This window comes from Chroicocephalus ridibundus, chromosome 2 (genome assembly GCF_963924245.1).
Source record: "Chroicocephalus ridibundus chromosome 2, bChrRid1.1, whole genome shotgun sequence".
In the NCBI taxonomy this organism is placed as follows: domain Eukaryota; kingdom Metazoa; phylum Chordata; class Aves; order Charadriiformes; family Laridae; genus Chroicocephalus; species Chroicocephalus ridibundus.
Window position 1 is genome coordinate 37006507 of NC_086285.1, and position 18119 is coordinate 37024625.

Genomic DNA, 18119 nt, shown 5'->3' on the forward strand with positions numbered 1-18119 from the left:
CCATAGATGTTGAGAAAGGCTGTACATTTTTGGGTTTTTTTTATTTTTTTTTGTTGCTTAACGTTCATCTTGCTTCATTCTGAACTCAAATTCAGAACAAAGGAAATAAAGGGGGGGGGGAGGGGAACAACAAAACAAAAATCCACCCAGTCTTCTGCTGAAATCCCGGTGTTTCAAATCAGAGCTGACCCTGACTGCCTGTGAGGGCTGCAGTTTGCTGAGGTGCTCTGCTGTACCGCAGATCATTTTCACTCTGGGCTCGGTGATGTGCTGCCTGGACACCCACCTGCCAGAGCAGGTCTCCTTTCTTCTGTAGGTAGAGTCTGAAGGGGGCTTGACTATGCTCAGTATTGAAACTGTGACTGTGTAATTGGAAATTAGAAGTATACGTTTGGTTTTTTTTTTTTTTTGCTGTAAATGACGTGATCCGGAATGACTTGCAAGGTAAATTAGCATGGTCTGGGATGATTTGCAAGGCAAATTTTGATGATTAGCGTGGCTAACACAACCCTTTATCGTAATATTTTGGTATAGTGGGGGTTGAAAGAAGCATTTTACTTCGAAGATTATTTTGATTCTGTACAAAGCAGAGGGTTATAGAAGGTTATTTGGAAATGAAGTCATTTGGGGAACCTGGATAGGAGGAAGGACAATGAGAAGCCAGTGAGGCGGTGGGTGCGAGGAAGGGGACTGAGGTTAGGTTATGAGCAGATGTGACTCCTGGGCTGCAGCAGCTGCAGGGTAGAAGAGAGATGTGTCCCATTTGAAGCTTCCTGGTGTAATTCCTCTTCTTCCAGCTTGCGGGACTGATGCATTCAGTGCTCAGGAGAGAAAAGCAAGTATGTGTAGGAGAAGTGATTGCAGCTCTGGGGAGGAGTGGGACACAGGGGAAATAGGAGGCTGGGGAAGACAAAAACTTGGGAGAAGATAAGACTATGGGTATGAAAAGATGTTATAGTGGGTCCAAAAGTCTGCTGTGTCTATATACGTATGCTAAATATGATAGACGGTGAGGCAGGTGGAAAAAAAACAGCACGCTGTTTGAGGGGGAGTAACTTCCTTGTGTCTCCCACTAGCATTTTTGTAGAAGTAAAGGCGTGACCCTCAGGTGGTACAAGCGATTGCAGCTCTGTTCGTTTGTTCCTCTTGTGCCACGTTGGCATGGGGTTAAGAAGCTGCAGAGGACAATCGGGCCTCTGGTGCTCTTGGGTGAGGAAAGAAGCAGCAGAGATGGTGGGAGCCTCTCAAACAGGGTTTCTTGGGCGACGTGCTCGTGACACCCCCCAGAAGGGTTTCAGGCAATAATGTAGAAAACGCCCCTGTGACTAGGAGCTGGGCTAAGGGACACGAAACCGTGGGCTGTATCCAGCCATCAGGCCACAAGCTCCCCATCCCTGAAGCAGTGCCGCCTGGAAATCAGCGTGGTAAATGATTTATTCCAGACCATGAGTGTCTCCCTGACATGTACACAGTGCAGTGTGACTGTTCAGGGGAAAAAAAAATAAAAATCTTTTCCATCCAAGGTTGTCATTGTTCTCCTGTCGGTCCGTTGAAGGTTGCTGGTGGCACGCTGAAGTGTGTGTGTGAGAGAGAAGACTTTGGCTGAAGAGGAAAGATTTCTTCTCTGACATCTGTGGTTTGGGCATGGAGAGACACATTTTGAGAGCTTCCTAGTTCAAGATTTCTTGATTTGTGCAAAGTCATACTAAAATAGAGTGTTATTTAACCAGAGACGCTGTCATTCCTCCCACAGCCGATTCCTGAGCCTGGAGATCTTGTGCAGTGCCTTCCTCTCGGGGGGAATATACCTACAGCTTAAAATGATGCGGTTTTCTTTAACTGAGTCATTATTTAAGTGGTTGGGTTAGCTCTTTGGCTGAGTAGCTTATTTAAGCAACTGAAGTAGGGCAGCCTATTCATGTCCTTGGGAAATAGCAGGTAGTTGGGCACACTTTCAACCTTTGTATTTTAAAGAGATCTTTTCCATCTCAATATGAACTCACAGATTTACCTTTTTTTTTTTTTGCTTTGGTTTTGGTTTTTTTTTTTAAACATGATACAAGTTTTCACATGGTCATTAGCTAAGGATACTTGGAAGCATGTAATTCTTCAGCCTGTTCCAATTCCTCTTAGTGATGCCCAGTTACATGGCAGTGATGCCCACAGGCCTCATACTCCTTCAGGATCCCTCTAAATTATATAAATGTAGGAATTAAAAGGGAGTAGACTATATATGACAACTTCTATGACAAATACTGTATACCATTGTGCCCCCAAAATGGGGAATTGCGCTCTGCAGTGTGTCTGTGTTGCTTCCTTGGGCAGGTTGATGGGCAGACTGGGATAGCGGAGCCCAGGTCCTGCATCCTTGGGTGTACTCCCTGGATTGAGTTCCTGGTGTATCAGGAAGCGTATGTGGCAGAGGAAGATTAATCACCTTCCATACGGCATCCGGGATGCTAGGCTTGAGACCTTGAATTCCCTGTGTTGAATCTGTGTCCAGGGCAATTAATAGCAGTATTTTCCTTTTCCTTCTCCTTTTCCACTGTGCTGGAGCAACTCATTTGGGGCATAGAGATAAGGCAGTTCTTCAGCTCCTTGTGGAGGTACCGAGCACTTACATCAGATCCCTGAAATCAATGGGTATAAATACTTGATTAAAAAAACCAACATAGGTACAATAGCAAAAGAAATTTAGGAGCGAATAAAATGCTATATGTATGTATTGGGTACATGAAGCAGGTTTGTAACACGTTCATCGTGAATGTTGACTGCAAGGGTGGGAAAAGCCTAAAATACCTGCCTAGTTCTGTTTTATGTGCGTGACTTTGAATGTTAGGTTTTTGGTTTGTAGCTACTGAAATCACCAAATCTCCAATGCATGAAACGTGTGACTTCTCACAGTATTACTTAATCTGAAATATTCTTTCTCAGCTAGCAGTTTGGCAAGGAATTTCCCGGACATGTGGTGTAGCTCAGATGATTCATTGCTTTTTGCTTCTCCTTTTATAGGGTTGCAAAATTCAATAAAACAGCAGTTCGGCTTTTAATCTGAGCGCAGTAGTTTGTGGAAAAGCAGAGCAATCAAGAGAGTCTTTCAGGCTCCCTTTGTCTTCTTAAATTAATTGCTTGATTTCTATTATGCACTTGCAGGAATTTGTAACTGTCTTGGTGAGAGACCCCAGGACGCAAAAAGAAGACTCATGGCATTCTTACATAGACTACGAGATATTTATTCATGTAAGTATCAAAAAACATCAGCAAAGATTCTTTGGGCTCTTACTGCTGTTTCTGTCCAAGCCAGGATTCTCTTTGGGGTATTAGTGGAATTTCTTTATACCGCTTATGGGAGGCTGGAGGATATTATTGTACTTTTAACAACTGAGATGCAGTGGAGCAGGTAAGGTGGGTTGGCCAAAGGCGGTGCAGAAGGTCTGTGGCAGAGCTGGGAGGTGAACCTGGTGTGTTCACACGCGCACTCCACAATGTCTTGCAACAGAGAGTATTTTTAGCTCTACTTATTAACTAGAAGATGGTCATAGTCAGTGATGTTTTTACCGTTATAGAAGTAGTTTCGTCTTCAGGTATTCATGGGAAAACAGCTTTATTTTCCAGTAATTATTTGGTTATTTTTACTTTAAATTCTTTTTTTTTTTTTGGCCAAGTTATTTGATTGCTGCAGTGTGGTTTTTTTCAGTGTACCTTGACATTCCTATTATGCTAGTTTAGTGGTGCTTGGATATGTAAAGTAACTACATCTGGGTTTCTGATTGTAGTCTACCATATGTCAATGGGAGTGCGCTTAGAACTACTGTTCTCTTGTCTCTTAAATCTGTCCTATGCATAACTTTCTGTTGATTATTCTTCTTTGGTGGGTCGCATACGGAAGGAGTTATCCTAATTTCACAAATCTAGATCCAGGGGCTTTAATAGCAATGTAAAAAAATAAAAATAAAAATTTTGTGAGGCGTATCAAGTGAAGAATTTGAGAGCACAGAGTTACATGATTAATGCTTGGCAGAGGACCGAAAGCATTTCCTTCCTGTGTGGGAGAGTTAAGCATTCAGGGTAATGAGAGCAAGCAGTCAAATGATGGCTTCTTACATGTCCATCGTGACAAGTGCTTCTCTCCTGTGAGGCAATTGGAACTGTGAAACGTTCACATTTTGCAATGTGGTTTAAGTGCTGGTTCCAAAGCAATTATATTTTTGACCTCTGGTCGATAGAAATTCTGTAGGTTTGGCGGGGCGGGTGCTGTACTACTGTTTCACGGACGTTGGTGCTTCTGGAGAGCTGGCTTCCTCAGCGACTGGTAAATTGGGATGGGGTCATTTAGACCCAGTGTTACGTGATTCAGGGCTGGGCACCTCTGAAGCTGATAAGCATCAGCTCAGCTTCCAACCGTCACAATGCCAGGGCTTTCAGAGACCAGGTCTCTAGGTCAGTCCTACCATCCAGGCTTCTCCATGGATTCAAAAATCTTGAGTCTGCCAGGCTCTTAGACCAGCAGGATTCCTCTTCTGCCCAGCACCTAGAGCACTTGGCTTCTTAAACTGTGTAGTATCCCGGACACTCGTCTATTCCAGAAAGCTGTCGTCTTTGGGCCCTCTACAATCTGCTGACTAGGAGTTGTGGCTCCTGGCAGGGGATCCAGGATGGTTGGACTGCAGGCAGATTTATACTGCAGTCCTCTTTGGCAGGTGGGGTTTCATCTAAATGTCTGCTCCACAGTAAGATTTGGCAGAAGCATTTAATTTCCGTGAATTGTTTCTCTTTTGATGAATTGGCGCTTCATTCTAGTGGACTAATAGTGTTCTGTGGGAAAATTTCCAAATGCTGCTACTTGCAGAGAGCAGTCACAGGGGTTTCTTTGATTTGGTTTAAGTAGGATTGCACACTGGAAGAACTTCGTAGCTAACTGGCCTGGTTTTGGCTGGATTGGCCAATCAGATGGACCTCCCCCCCCTCCTTGGAGAGGAGAGGAAGAGATAAGGAGACTTACGAGTTTAGAAAAAGGACTAAACTACTTTAATGAAAATAATAATAGATACGAAAATAGTAAATAATAATAGAATAATAAAAATTAAAGAAAAAAGTATACAATACGTACAAAACCGTATCCAGCTCCCAGGATGACGATCGCGTCACCAGCAGGCACAGGGAAAGTCCCAGACTGGAGTCAGCGATGGACAGGAGCTGAATTCCGGAACTAGAGTCAGGAATGCTGGGATCGGGATCAAAGGCAGACGAACAGACAGGGTCCTCCTCAGACATCGGCCACTGAAGAAACAGTGAGCCAGAGCAGCCTTGCCCCTTTGAGCTCTCAGCTTTTATACTGAGCGTGATGCATTGGGATGGAATACCATGTTGGGCAGTTTTGGGTCACCTGTCCCATCTGCTCCTCCCTGCAGGTGGGACCCCTCTATGCTTCTCTGCTTCCAACCCTCTAATGGGGCAAAACAGCGAAGTTAGCTGACCTTGGTTGTTATCGCAATAAGTCTAAGCAAGAGCCTCTCTGGATACCATTCCTTGGTATAATCAGGTCTTATCACTCTGAGAGTGAACAGTTTCTGAACAACATGCTGTTAATTTCAGAGTTTAGTCGGTTAGAAGAGGCCCAGCTAAAAAGTAAAATTACAAAACAGAAAATTGGTTCTGTTTTACCTCAAACCAGGACACTAACTCTTTGCAGGATTATAACCAGAATAACAAACGTGACTTACTTCCCTGCAAATATTGGCGTTACCTGCTGAAACTTTCTGAGGTTTTTTTTTTTCCTGTTACTGCAAGTTGTACTATGATCCAGATCTCTTGCTTTGAAGAAGGAAAAAAAGAAAAAAAAAAAAAAAAGGCAATGAAAAATACTTCCCTGAGAAGCAGCAGAAACTGTCACCAGTCTTGTCTGAGATAAAGCACAGTTCTTAACCTAACCTGAATTCATGTCAAGCTTTCCATTGGTGTCTCGGGGATTAGCATCTCAGATGTGTTTTTAATACCATGCCTGCACCTTAGCTTAAGCTGATTTACAAAGTAAAATGTTTTTTATTTCCCAACAGACAAACAGTATGTGCTTTACAAGGAAAACATCCTGTGTTAGAAGACGCTTTCGAGAATTTGTTTGGCTTCGACAGAGGCTTCAGAGCAATGCGGTGCTTATGTGAGCAACTCTATATGTGGCTATTCGATAATCTGTCAGTCATGGAAGGGGAGGATCGTTTCATCTTAGCACGGAGAATTACAGAAATCGGAGCTGGAAAGCGTCCTGTGTTTCTTACTAGCATGAGTTTATTTCTATAAGGTGTTTTCTCTGTGTTAAACCCAGAAGAAGGTGGTTTGTACTGATAGCCTTTGTTTGGTGAGCCCCCCTCTAATTTCCAACAGATTTGGTCTGTGTTTCCCTTTGCTACGTAGAGGCAGCAGAAACAGCGCTGCGGTGTGGGTGTATGTACCTCCTCTCTGTGCTTTTAGGACATGCTTGTGGTGAGACACTGGAACAGGTTGCCCAGAGAGGTGGTGGAGGCCCCATCCCTGGAGACATTCAAGGCCAGGCTTGATGAGGCCCTGAGCAACCTGATCTAGTTAAAGATGTCCCTGCTTACTGCAGGGGGGACGGACTAGATGACCTTTAAAGGTCCCTTCCAGCCCAACACATTCTATGAGAGACTCAGGCAGACATGCATGCAGGCGTAACAACTGGACCAGAAATACCTGGTTTATTTATTTTGCCCTTTGAGGTGTGTGAGAAGCCCTCCACTTTCTCAGCCTCACGTTCCCAGATTCCCTTTCATGAGCTTCTGGAACGTGACCCGTGAATTTCACATACTCGGGGTTGGCATTTGCATATTGCATTTCTCTCAGCTGTTTCAGATGTGGTTTTAACTCTGCGTTTGCTTCTCGTTTATAAAGACAGTTACCTGAACTGCCATCTAAAACTCCCTTTTTCAATATGAACAATCCCCATCATGTGGACCATCGCCGGCAGGGTCTGCAAGAATTCCTGGAAAAGTAAGTACAGCCTGTGCTAGAGATGTTGGCATTTTTATGATGTCATCAATTTTCTGGTTTAAAGTAGCTCATCTCTGGTACTTGAGAGCCACCGTGTGGTCATCTGTACATGTTACACATTTGGCTTGCTTTTTTATTTGCAAAGTCATATTTCATTCACGTGACTTCAGCTCTATTGGTTGTAAGGAAACATCAGTTGGGGCTTTTACGTTCTGCTTTCGTTGCATTTTTGTTATAGTTTGGGATTTATGTCACTCTGCAATTGTGTACTAAGGTTGGGAGATCTTTCACCGTGGTGTCTATTTCTAGCTTTCAAGAATGAGCTAGATATTCTCACGCAAAGAAACAGACTTCTCTCCCTCTTTTACGTTCATGGAAAAATCAGTGTCTTTGTGGGCTAAACCGCTGGGAGCCTGGGAAAATTCGCTAGTGGGATTTCCGAACACAGATATTTCCTATAATGGCAACTACTCCCACTAACACAAACAGGTTCTAGCAGCTGTGACCACTTCCAGTACAGCTGCAATCTGTGTAAAGTCATTCATCTGTGGGGTTTTGTAAAGGGTCAGTGTAAGTGCATAGAGTCTGACCTGCCTCACAAGGGCGGACTGTATGAGTTTCTGTAGTGCATCCCTCGGTCCCCCTGCTGCAACCACATCACCTGCGGTGGCAGGGACCCTGTTGGTGTGATCTTCTGCTTTCTCTGCCGTACTTGCAGTGCCCTGGCACTGCTTGGAGTGAGAGCAGGCTGAGGGCAGGGGTTGTGCGTGTGTTTGCAGGCTTTCTTTAGCCACTGCTCGGGGTAAGGGCACAGGGAAACAGTGAGTAGAGACCTATTCATCTTCCTTTGGTATCGGTGTTTCCATCAATCAGAACTGCATACGCAAAGGGAAAAAGCAAATCGTTTCAGTAGGCTTTAAGCCTCGTGATCAGCGGGTAGAGGAATATTGGACCTGCTGTTTTTCCAGTTACTGTGATATAATTATAAACCTTCCTAGCCGACAAGAAATCATTGGTCCTGAGGTATATTTGTTAGGCTTAGCAGATGAAGGCAAGGAGAGCTAATCACTGCAGGAATAAAATTTCTGTATACAGTTATATAGGATCTGTGGCCAAAAGGGTAGCCAATAAGTACTGGATGAAGGTGTGTGAGACAGGGAAGGGAAAGCGGAAGAGGATCAGAGGGGTTTTTTCTGCACCTCAGGAAAGAAAGATGGGGAAACAGTGTGATTGTGCTTCTAGAGGCGACATTAGGGGTCAAGCGAAGGGTATGGTAGTTCAAATCCCTGGGTCAGAGCAGTTCTAGCTTACCTCTGCTGCCCCATGGAGCAGTGCATTTCCAAAACCACTCTCGCTTTAAAATGGCAAAGAGACCAATCTGGTAACAAGGTACAGTATTTCAGTACTAAAATATTTACAACACTGACTGTGCTTCAGAAGGCAAAACACAGAGGTAGGTTCTTAAAGCACATCCTCACTCCCCCATTTTGTGGATGCCTGTAACTTATATGGGTACTGACAGCAGAAAGTGACAGCGTGTGGAGCATTTTACCGTGCTGCTGTCAGTCCAGGGGTGGGGAAAAGAGGTGTCTCTGTTGTAAGGTAATGATTTAAATGTTTGAACTTGGATGCTGTTTAGAAAGGTGTCAGCTTTCTCTCAGCCCCCGGGGAATAGTTGGAAGGAATTTTCAGAGGCAGGGTTGTGTTGTGATGGATTGGCTTGGCACCTTCTGTGCTGTACCATTGCCCTCTGCTGGCTGGCACCTCGCTGCTGCCGCTCCTTGCAGAAGGCACCTTTTTACTGGCTCAGCCAGGCTGCCGTGATGCTTTTTTTTTTTTTTTTCTTTTCCCTTTTTTTGTGAGTCTGAACCAAAAGTTATGATTTCTTTCTCTTAATTTGTGGAACTCATTGACAAGCATGTGCGTCTGTATGTGTGTCTGTATATGTGTGTATGCTACACCTTCTGTAGTGTGGCAATGCCAGGGGAAGCAGGAGCTCCCTGGTACGTTAATTAGGAAGGGGGTAGGAACGGAGCTAGAAAGGAGCTGCATGGGATGGTGAGCTGCAAACCAAGTGCTCCGTTCGCCCTAGCAATGATGGCAGTCGCCGTGCACAAGCTCACAGCCCCCCTGGTGTTTCTTTGTGACAGTGGGCACAAGTGGGGTTTGAGCCTATGTGGACCTGTCAAGGGAGAGATTCCCAGGTAACGTGTTTCAAATGCTCGCACGTGATGCAGGAGGCCGAGCCCCTCTCTGCAGTCAGCGCCTTGTGGGATTGTTGGGACCCAAAGCGTCTCTGAAATGGAGTTTTAGATCTTTCACAGTCTCAGTTTGTGCCCGTTGGTGTAGCGTCTTCCCAGGCAGGAGCCACATGCCCGAGGAGTAAGGATGGAGCAGCTGGAGGCTCTCTGGTGTTCAGCTCCGGGCCCTGGGAGCTCCTCTGTATCACCTGTACGTGGATGGCTGTGAAGTTTTCTTGTCCTCCTTCTTGTGTCACCCCAGGACAAGTTAGCACGGGGTAAGGTGCCTGCTCAGAGCCCTTGTGAAGCCTCTCCGTGCTGAGCACAGTAGCGTGAGAATCAGGCCAACAGCTGGACGCTAAAGCAAAGCCCTGGAGTTTGGTGAAATCTGGGAACAGGTGTCCCATTTTGATTTGGCTTTACTGCACAAATGCAGGGTAAGACCTGCTTGTCTCACAGGTTATTATCTCTGAGTGATGAAGAGCTGTAAAGCTCACTTCTTGTCTGGCCATAATTTAATATTTCAAGAGGCCATTTGCATTAACGGAAGTCAGCTAGCCCCTTTTCAATTATGAATTACTTGGTAAGAATAAGGAAAATTATGTGTTTTTCCTGGTAAGTATCCTTATACCTTCGAGGATGTCTGTAAATTTGCAAGAAAAGCCTGTTCTTAAATTAGAGTGCAAAATTAAAACACTGCCTTATAATATTAGGGTCTGTAATATCCTCTTTGCTTTCATCCCTTTGTAGCTGCACAGGTTTAACTTTGGGATTTAGATTACCTTCACAGCAGATCATTTGGGTTTTCTTATTAGAAAACCAATTTTTAAAAAATGTTTTAAATGAAGCTGGGTTTAATCGCTGACTTTTCTCTTTTTTTATTGAATACAGTTGGTTCCAAAAAATTATGTGGCTTAGGAAAAAGGATTAGTCTTCAATTAGTTTTCAAATGTGCAATTTATGATGGGGTGGAGGGCATAGGAAGAGTTCTGAGAAATGGAGCGCTCGGATCCACAGGAGATGAAGAGCATCCCTGGTGTCGCTGCTCGGGATGGCTGTGCATCGGGCTCGCTTGGTGCTGGAGCAAGGAAGCCACCCAAAACACTCCTGCCCAAGGCAGAGCCATTTCCTGGAGGTGGCTGGGGGTTCCCCCCCCGCCCCCCCCCGCCTTCCTCACCTTCCCCACCAGGGTCCCGCAAGCAGGAGATGGGGCAGGGTTGGAGGACACTCTCATGGAGGTGTCTCCACTGGGTGCTCTCGCAGGGATCCAGAGAGTGGGCGACTGGCTCCACATGGGACAGATGCCTACCTGTGGGGGCATGGATGGCCATGGGGCAGGTGGGATCTCCTCGGGCGAGTGGTGGCTGCCTCTTGCCAATGGAACCTTGGTGGTATTTCCTATCTGGTGAGTGAAGTGCGTAATGCCTAGCAGGCGCGTGTCACTTAATCCTTTCTTAAATGTATGCATTATCAGATGCCCAACAGTTGGGTCGCAGTTGCTCGCTCTCAGTACTATTTCCTCCCTTATAAAAAATGAAGGAGGAAACAGTCGGCTCTTATTTTTAAGAAGAAACTGGGGCTTTGTTTGCTGTGGGCTGGGGCTGAGGGGCTGGATGCTCAATAGAGGGCACCACAGCACAGGCTGTCGGCCCCCGCCTCTCGGCTCCTCCTGGGTTTGGGTTTTGGTGGTTTTTTGTTTTGGTTTTATTTTTTTTTTCCCTTCCCCGTGCTCTTATGATATGATGTAAATGGGCAGAGTAAACTTGTCGAAAACAAAATCGGAGCGTTAACCTTCCACACACATGCAAGTGTGCATCTGTCATTGTATTAGGTTACAGTAGATACAGGAAATCTTTAGTTAGGATTAAGTTGTACGGTTCAGCCATATGTTGTTCTCCTCCAGCAGAACAGTGTATAATATACCTAATAAAATCATGTTGAAGAAAACCAGATTTTGGACCTTGTCCAAATAAGACAAAACACATGTTTTGTGTTTTCTAAATGTTCTTGCTGTAGCACAGGGAAGGAGAAATACTCCTTGTATAGTATCCAGCGTTTCTTTCTTCAAAAATGACATTATTTCTTTCGGTTGTGAAGTGACGTTTTTCAGCCCTGTTTCTTTAAAGGTCTAGAGACTGTGAGCATTTATTGAAAGCTTACAAACAAAGATTCACATGGCTGTGAATAAAAAAAAAAAAGATTTTATTATCTCTGATACAAATGTAGAGCCTTATCCTGCAGCCCCCTTAATCACATAAGTAGTCATTATGCACGTGAGCAATCTGGCCGAGAGGAGTGAGATCTCTGACAAGTAATGACTGCTGATGGGATCAAGACTTGCAGGATTTAGCCTTTCGTTCTTATTCCAGGCGTGCATTGCAAGTCTGTTGTTCTCTTAAATATGCCCGAGCGGTTTATAGGAATTATCGCCGTGAGCCATGACTCTTCCATTAGCGCGGGGGGGGGCAGCCAGAGCTGATTGAACATCGCTGCCGCCGCAGCTTTGCACCGACACCGGCCGTAATAAAACTCTTGGAGAAGCTGCGGGAGCGCTGCTGGTGGCGTGGAAACCGCGCACGCCTCCAGCCTCTGCTCAGACACCCGAGCATCGATACGGTGGCACGCCGCCTTTCCTCTTGCCCTTTCCATTTCTTAGGTGGTGTGTTCTGTAATTGTGATATTTAACGTCCTTGGAGCCAAATCTGTGTTTTTTTCTTTAGATGCGCAGCCTTCACACAGTGAGTCCCCAGGACAGCGCAAGCCCTGGGGAGCAAGTGCTATACCAGCACTTCATACCATTAGTAACATCTGTTGGCAAATGTACGGCTATTTCCTCAAAGGGAGGAATATTTTGAACAGGAAAGCATAATAACGCTTACAGATAGCACAAAACTTATTTTTCATTTTTGATTGCTTGAAGGATGCAATTAAAAAGCAATCTAACCTGTTGGTGCAGAGGAGGTGAAAAAGAAGTTTTTTTGTTTTTTTTTTTAATTAAAAGAAAGGAGAAATGCTTTGAGGGTATGACTGGGTGAAAGGTGTTCATATTTTGGCTTTCAGGATGGTTTTCAATGGTCTGCAAAATGCATTGAGTGTTTGGTCCCTTCCTCCCCTTATGAACATACACATATATATGTATCTACACACACAGGCGCACAAATATGTGTTTAGCTTTATGAACGTCTTTCCATTTCTTTGCCTTGGTTTCTCTCCACTCCTTTCACCTCCAGATGGCACTGCGAAGCAGAAAAGAAAATTACTGTGAAATAATGAGTCCAATGTAAAGTAAAATTGGAAATTGAATTATAGCTGCAGAAAAAGGACAGTAGCCTTGAGGTCCTGATCAGTCTGTACTCTTATCACTTTTGTTTGCTGTTCCATGTGTTAGGTTACTGCCGAGTTAATAACAGTGCTTTAGCAGTTCAAGGCTTAGCAGAATTGTACTGGACATGAAATAAAGCTAAAATGAATTTGTGTCCAATATCATTGACATTAGTGCTCATTACTTCTCTGGTGTAATGCCTCAAACCATCTAAAATCAATTTTAAAGATTACCCATTATTTTATAAAGAAAATAAAATACATTTCAAACAGCAACAGAGCTGTAAGTGTAGTGTAATCTCATGAACAGTTAGTTACTTGTGTGTTCGCTGGCTGGCAGGAAACTTTTGAAGGTACGGCAAGAGGGGAAAAATCTGTGAAACTAAATGCCGTCCACAGAGTTTAACGTCTTGGCTTTTTGCTGGGTTACTTGCTATTAGACACGCAAACGTTAGAATTGCAGAAACGTGCATCCCCTCATTGTGCTCGTAAGCCTGGGAAAAACGGTAACTCTACAGTAAACTCCAGCATGTTGGGTCGTATATATAACTATATGTATTTTTATTTTTTTTTAAGGGGGGGGGAAAGGGGAAGTAGGAAGCTTACTCCCTCAAGTGCATAAACTATAAGTGCGGATTTATTGTGCGGAATGCTACTTTTTCTTTTTGTGGCCATGTTTGTCTTCGTTTGGAATGTATGTTTATCCAGAGTCAAGGCTGAAATCCTTGTTTAGTGGCCGCTGAATGATGGCTTTTCAAACTGTATTCGCGCTGTTGCTGTCCAGGTGTGTTGACCTGCAAATTCTGCGTTTTGAATCATTTTACACAATGTTTGCTGGCCTCTTGTAGACTACAAAGTTTTTCTGTATATTAATACACAGCGTGCCTTGATTTTTACAGATGTCTATTTGCTATGTTTAAGTAAAATTGTGAGACTTTAGATCGGATTAGAAAGGCTTTTTCTAGGTATGAAAGTCTGCTTATTTTGAACTTCAGCGAAATCTGGTCCCTCTTAGGCTGAATTTCATAGGCACCTGGTAGATCATTAGGGTCATTGCAGACATTTCCTCATTGGGAAGTGTCAAAGTTTGAATTATTTGGTTGAGACTCTGTGTGTGTATTTTTACCTTGGCAAATGAAACGTGGATGCACACAAATATCCCGCATTTTCAGTTAGATTATCTCTTATCACTGATTTTGACTAATTTTTATAGGCTTAGATGAAGCCAGAAATCCTTTAGTGTATTTATTAAATGTTATTGTAATGTTGGCCCCTTTTAGAGAACAGTTTACAGAATGCATTTGTGTTTTAAAACGTTATAGTCCAAACACACAATTAATCTTATTTGAGGGAAGGAACTAATCAGTTATACTCTTTATTTTAGTCAGAGTACCTATAGAATGCAATATTTCTTTTTGCTCTTGCTAGTTCTTACATTAACGTCATCTCTTCTTTCCTGTTGCGTAGCAATACTTTTTTGGTGAGGACTGTAACCTAAATGGGTAGAAATAAGTAAATACTGACTCTTAATAGTTTTAATTTGTTTAAAGATATTTTAATAACTTTCTGTGGAGCACTGTTTGGCATGGTTATAGGCTCTGATGACTTTATTACATGAGTAAAATTACATATACAGATAAACAAAAGAGTCTTGTTGATCATTCTAGGATTTACATATTAAAGATTTCCTTCTTTAGAGAAATGTTGCAGCAAAGTTCCCTTTTTTCTTTTTTTTTTTTTTTCTTCAAAATAGTTACGATGAACCTCAATTAAAGTATCTCTACAACTTTCTGTGTTACTGGAATGTACTGTATTTTGTTTACTTTCACTTGATGTAAATAAATACTCTGTGTTAAATTTATTTGAAGGCTTAACTTAAAATATATATAAACCAAAGATGAAAATGGACTTTTGAAAAAGAAGAGCTGGAATGAAATAGTATTTAAGATCCCCTGAAAACTGTTTGCAAGTACATTTAAATCATTTAAATCAGTGTTCAGTACCGGCGTTTTCATTCTAGCTTAAATGTACGCGTATTTGTAAAAGTGTAAATGATTTTGGCTAGTGTTGGCTGTTATTTATAGGTATTTCAAAGTCCTGACACTGCGTGTGTCTGAAGTCCTCTGTCTCTGTACACACTTCTTTCCCCCACCAAAGAAATTGGTGACTTGTAATTTTTAGAAAAGCTTAGCTATTGAAAAAAAAAAAAAAAGTTCTCAAATGGAGACCAAATTTTTGTAAGAGTATATGCCTCCAACTGCCTAAAAATCATTAATTGATCCATGTGGTAATAACAGATGGTTAAATGGAAAAATGTCCTTGAAGTTATTCTAATAGCAGATGTGCCTAACTATTAGCTTCGTGTTTTTACTCACCTAAAATTCCAAATAATGTAATAAGAAAGTAACACGCACCTAATCATTTTAATATGTTCATTACCTTCTGTTACTGATTTAGGATTCATCTGAAAACTTAAAAGTGGGACATCACTTAGAATTTTGTTCTGGTGTGTATGTACGTGCATCTGCGTAAAAACTTTTTTTTAAAAAATGCATCTGCATTTTAAACTCTTTTTTTCTTCTTCTTCTTTTTCCAGGATCCTCCAAGACGCGTTACTGCTTTCCGACAGTCGGCTTCACCTCTTCTTACAGACTCAGCTAAGCCCAGAAGATATGGAGGCCTGTGTGTCTGGGCAGACCAAATACTCCGTGGCTGATGCGATTCATAACTTCGCCTCTTTGAACAGACGTTTCCCTGTAGAAGACGAAGAGAGAAAAAAAGGAAAAAACGATGCGGACTCTGATTCAGAGAGGTGATTTCTGTATTTCCTTACTTTCTGAGATTATATATACAGACAGACATACACACGCGCATGCTTCACTTTTTTTTGTTGATGTAATACTAAGATAATGAAAAAATTAATTGACTGAGATTTTATTGAGCTGTGACAGCTCATCATAGAAGTCTTCACACACACCTCCACACTGAATTAATGAATGCAGTAGAAATTCAATTATCTGCATTCTGATTATGTGAATTTCATTTAGTCAGACTTGAATTATTCGCGTTTAAATTATCTTGCTAAAAAAATATCCAACTGCACTCCAAATGGCTAATTAAAAGTCCAAATTTCCTGTCTCTCTTTGTGACTGGAGATAATTAAAGTTCTCCTCTGTTACTCAGGCTTTGAGTGTGTTGTGAAAACCAATTTCCTCCTTTTATTTTTTTTTTTTTTTTCCCCCCCCTCCTTTCCTCTCTCCCCTTTTCTGCAGTTCATCCTCCGGGCTCGGACCTAGTGATGACAGCGTTTCATGCGGATGTAAAGCAAGCCCAGCTTCTGAAGAATCATGAAAAATCATTCCTGTATTGCTATCTTTAAGGACAGTACAAAGCAGTTTCTGTTTACTGGTTACGTGTACCACGTAAACAGGGCTGGCTGGTACCTAAAAGACAACGTCGTCAGTACAACCATATGTCCTTACAAAATTTTCAAAACGGACCTCGATACTATTATTCCTTTGTCGATTTATTATATACGTTGTTTGAGGTCTACACACCGCCTATTACATTTAGGTTTTTGTGACTATTAAAATCTCAGCATAGGGTTAAGTCGTGCTCTGCTGACATATGTGGCAGTTAAAATGTTTCCCTTAATGTCTCTGATCTGAAAAATAAAGATAACTCCTCGGCTTAAAAGTTGCGATATCATAGCAAATAAATTCAAAGCATCTTTTTGTAATTTGCATCAGAGAAGTTTCATCTTCAGAAGTCATTTGACATTGGTGATGAAATTACATACCCCACAAGGTATTCACTTTTTAAAGTAGCTCAGCAACATCAGCAAAACAACATTTGTACAAACTATATGCTGCTGACAATTTGAGATATAAATATATCTTCCCCTGGTCTTTCTGCAATGTTGATGGAGAGCTTGGTTTTATCATGCATAAGAACTGAAGGCCAAAATTCCTGAGCACGGTTGCTTAGAAGTTAAAAATATTAATAAAAATGACATAATTTCTAGGCTTGCTGGAGATTCGCAGTTCCCAGGGAATTACGGATACTCGTTCCCAGTGAAAAATCCTGGATGAAGTCCATCGAAACCAGCGGCTGAGTTTTGCATTGGCCTGGCTAGGGCCAGGATTTCACCCAGCGTCTTTAACTTTCGGCACTTAATATTTGAAGGCGCCGGGGGAGATGTTTTAGTTTAGCAGTTTAAAGGGAGAATATCTCCCTCTCCGAGATGACGATGATGATCACGTAGCTCTAACACGCTGTACGGACCTGGACCTCTCCGCTCTTCGGGAGTCACGGTGGCTGCTGATTTCATTGTGGCTGTAGTTAACACGTCGGAATATTGACTTTTTCACAAACAAAAGGCAGGCTTGAACACAACTTCGCAACCACCACTGCTTATTTTCATTAAACGTCAGTTTTCCTCTTTATTGTTAACAGCAGCTGCGTAGTGTCTTGTCCCAGATTCTGTCAAAGGAGTATGTTTCACTGTGGTGTTGTATTTATATTTGACATTTAACTGCTATTAAAAAGAGCTGGGGGGTCTGATCACCCTAGCAATGCTCACATTAACTTCAGTGCTGGAGTTCCCAGCCTACAAATGGATATTTTTTATTTTTTAATTTTTTTTTTAAAGAATTATGTGCGTATAGTCTAAGAAGGAGCATTTTAAACCTGTGAATTACAGAAACAATAGATAATTAAATAGCCAGATAATAAAGGTTAGCATAGGCGTGTGTGGGCATGCTTTTTTTTAAAGCATCCAGCTGGGAATCTGTGTAATTTTAGAAACGTGTTTTAATAGCCCGAGGATAACAGCTCTTAGGTAACTACTTTAAGCCACTGTATTTTGTTGATGGTAGCACTCCTGTAAGATAAATATCTGTGTTTCTTTTTGCTCGGTCTGACTGAATTGCACAAATGTATCTGTTCACCCTCTCAGCTTGTGTGTGAGTTAGCAGCAAAGCTATTTTAATGTGAAAGTGCTAACATATAATTAAAAGCAACAAGTTATCACTGAAAGTAGCTTAAAAAATAGCTGTTATTGCCAGGCAGAGATGTTGGTTTACTTGACTTTTTTAAGATGGCACATTACAAGAAAGACTGTGTAGCAAATTTATTTAAAAGATGGAGAAAATATAAAACTAAAAACTGGAATAATGTCTGAGAAGGATGTTGATGTTTTTATTTAATGCAATGTCAGGGTAGTGGGTTTGTTTTTTTTTTTTTTTTTAATTTTGTTTTAAAAGATTGATCTAAACTGTTGGAGCACCTTACAATTCTGGCCTACTAACACGTCCTCAATATCTGACAAAAATTACAGAAATACAAGGTTTGGAGAGCCTTTGTGGCTATCTCTTATTTTTTTTTAAATTCCTGGAGCTTATCTGTATGCCAGTGAGTGTTATCCAAATGAAGATGTTTCTGAAATAAATAATTTTTTTTTCTAATACTTCTATTGTTGTTCTGTTATTTTCTTCGTCACCCTGTTCGGAAATTCTAAGACTACTCTAACGGAACTTTTTTCCCAGCTTTGAC

General features: G+C 42.1%; 1 protein-coding gene across 1 annotated transcript in view; it reads left to right on the plus strand.

The window, feature by feature from the left end:
- SNX10 (sorting nexin 10) overlaps positions 1 to 17899 on the plus strand; it is a 36837-nt gene extending 18938 nt beyond the window's left edge. Inside the window, exons 3-7 of the mRNA XM_063325055.1 lie at positions 3154 to 3240; positions 6057 to 6157; positions 6907 to 7005; positions 15163 to 15378; positions 15839 to 17899. Coding sequence (XP_063181125.1) covers positions 3154 to 3240; positions 6057 to 6157; positions 6907 to 7005; positions 15163 to 15378; positions 15839 to 15917 — 582 coding nt within the window. The 3' untranslated portion in view covers positions 15918 to 17899. The remainder of the gene's footprint in view (positions 1 to 3153; positions 3241 to 6056; positions 6158 to 6906; positions 7006 to 15162; positions 15379 to 15838) is intronic.
- Positions 17900 to 18119: the final 220 nt, after the last annotated feature.